The sequence below is a fragment of the Trichinella spiralis genome (genome assembly GCF_000181795.1).
Source record: "Trichinella spiralis strain ISS 195 chromosome Unknown Scfld4859, whole genome shotgun sequence".
NCBI classification, from domain to species: Eukaryota; Metazoa; Nematoda; class Enoplea; order Trichinellida; family Trichinellidae; genus Trichinella; species Trichinella spiralis.
Genome location: NW_003531798.1, coordinates 1 through 2,888, shown reverse-complemented (window position 1 = coordinate 2,888; position 2,888 = coordinate 1). Strand labels below are relative to the sequence as shown.

General features: G+C 30.8%; 1 protein-coding gene across 1 annotated transcript; it reads right to left on the bottom strand.

Annotated features, from left to right (window-relative positions):
• Window positions 1-130: 130 nt before the first annotated feature.
• Window positions 131-1,575, bottom strand: Tsp_14175 (conserved hypothetical protein; the record flags this gene model as incomplete). Its single annotated transcript, XM_003367083.1, has 4 exons — window positions 1,555-1,575; window positions 1,129-1,141; window positions 473-645; window positions 131-259 (listed from the first exon to the last, which is right to left on the bottom strand). Coding segments are annotated over exons 1-4 (336 nt in total), but the record flags the coding sequence as incomplete, so codon positions are not given.
• Between the last annotated feature and the right edge of the window lie 1,313 nt (window positions 1,576-2,888).

The following is a 2,888-nucleotide window of genomic DNA, read 5'->3' as shown; positions in this document are numbered from 1 at the left end:
TCCAGTGGCGAATAAAAAGCTGTGTGCTTCGCAACTGAAAATAGCAAACAAGAACAAAAATGCAAATGATATTCAAAGAAATTAATTCAATCAATTTTTTACTTCGAAATTCTAACAAAGAAATATCTACTTCATTTTGTGTCACGTTATTCATTAGTGCTCGTTTCCATTGGAAGGTCAGATCCTTTCGACGGCCAAATTCAATGCTGAATAATTTTTTTACCGAATCAGGTACACTAAAATATGGTAATGCATTACACTGCAAATCATTTCATACACCCGGTAATACAACATAACGTTTCAAGAGCTTTCACTGATTCTTACTCCGCTTTTAGTTGTTTGATGTCAACATGTGGCAGCCAGGGTGTGGAATCGTGTGCTTTATTAAAATATCATCTGGAAAAATCTGTATATGAAAATTTACTTTCCTTACAATTTCAATCATGCACGTCCCACCTCTCTTAAAATTAACGTCACGGCTAACTGAAACCATTTCCAACCAAATTTCACCCAACCTGCCAATATATCCCTGAGCTAGAGGAACACTAAGAGCAAGGTTTCCATAACAAGTAGAATCGGCCTGTTTTGGATCAATAGCGGGTCTTCGAATATTATACCATTTGAATCGATTATACCATGAAACAGCTGAAGCTCAGAAATCTAGACTGAACAAACCATGAGCGAGGCATATTGAAAAAAATAAAACAAATTTACGGTCTATGAAAGCAAATTGAAACAAAGATGAATTAAAAAAGAATATTTGAAGCGGTTGACTGCCAGAGTTTCGCTAATATCAAAAGATCACACTGAATGAAGAGGAATGCTCAAAAATAACAACAATATTTGCGCAAATAACTAAAATATACAATTTCCATTTCCAAATCAAATTATTAAATAAATAACCATTCCTTTTTGTAGAATAATTATTCTTTCGTTGAAATGTAAATGTTGTTACAGAGGAATATTAAAGTATATACAATATTGTATTACCAAATAATTATCAGCCGTAAATGATTTTCAAGTATAATTAAAAAATTCTATCACAATTTCAATTTGAATTTAACTATCAAATTTTGATTTCAATTTTCAAAGTAACAACAAAATATGATTCAAAAATTAATTACAAACTTAAAAAGTTTAACTAAAATATTAAAAAATTACAATATATTGAATTTTTAGTGACACTTTAAGATAACCTCTTTAAAATTTACGTTTAAAGTTTAAAATTTTAAAAATGCAGTGAACAAGTTCTATTTTATCACAGTTATTTTCACGAGATACAGTCAAGTGTGCGCCATCTTTTTTTGCTCTGGTTCGTAAGTGCAACAGCAATTTAACTTTTAGTTTAATTATTAATTAATCATATATGCTTAAGTGACAGCTTAATCGAATACATTTTTGCAGTTTATGCGTGATCAAATTTTACTATTAAAATAAGTGAAAACGAGAATAAGTCGTGTGTAGTTAAGCAAATTATTAAAATTTCGTCTGGAAAGTTGTATCTGTTGTAGAAGATGGATGAATTAAATGCAAATACGTCGGATGAAAAGAAACCTGAAGAGGAGGCTGGAACATCGACAGAAAAGAAAGGTAAGCTGAATCGCTTGAAAAAGATGTGGGACGGGCTCATTCAGCACCTTTGTCCCAGAAGAACACGGAATGGCGTTAATTCAGATTCATCGTCAAATGATATTCCAAAATTGACAGTCGTTTTTGATTTGGTGAATTAATCTCATTGGCAGTAATTTAAAAATTTTAAATTCGTATTAAACTTCAATCTTTTTAAGGATTCGACGTTGATTTATTCCACAAGAGAAAAACTGTTTAGTAATCAGGAAAAAATTGATTCAATAAGAGTAAATATTTAAAATTTATTATTCATAATTGCTTTAATTGAAAATTATGTTTTCAGTATTTCGTGGCAATCAGACCGCATTGCCGCGAAGTATTACAAGCCGTCCGAGAAGTCGCCAATATGATGGTGTATAGCGCTGGTACTCCTAAATACGTCCGTCATATTGTTCAGCTTCTCGATCCAGAAGGAAAGCTTTTCGAGTAATAAACTGATTTGATATATTAGGAGCTATTTAAAAACCATACCTGTGAATATATTTTATAATATTATTTTTCTTATACCTTTTTAGCAAGGTACTGAACAGGAATAACTGCAAAGTTAAGAAGAATATGTATATAAAAGATCTTAAAAAAACGGGATGCATGTTAAAAAGGACGGTTTGGATAGATGATTTAATTGACTCTTTTCCGTTTCAAGTAACCAAATCACGCACAACATAGAATTCTACTGATTCAATTAATTTTTTTCACCGCTTTAGCCTTACAATGGGATAGTAATAAAGGACTGGACAGGGGATCCAGAAGATAATGAATTAATCGACGTGTTGAAAGTGATAATGCAGTTGACAAAAGAAGTATATTTCAACATTTTACTAAAATTCGTATATTACTTATCCAATTTTAATTTTATTTAGAAAAATGTATGCTCATTCTTCAAGAAAAATTATAAACGATAATTAACAAAGACCAAGTCATTAACGTTGTGCAAAACCATAGATATAATTCAATCCAATTATTTTTTTCATTTTTTTATGAATTATGTGTAATAAACTTAATGCAACTTACTTTAATAAATTGCGCTAATGGTATTCCTTAGAATGGAAAATATTCAGAAATAACTGATCACAAAACCATCAGGGTCATTATTGCTCACTGCTTACAAATTAGCTCAACACAAGCCGTTTTCTAGTTTGAACAGCCACAAGTACACATTGTAGTGAAACGAAACAATTATTTTGCCCTTAGTGTTCCTGAATTTCCCATGAAAACATATACAGTATTTTCATTCACTCTCATGTTGCATTTAACACGTT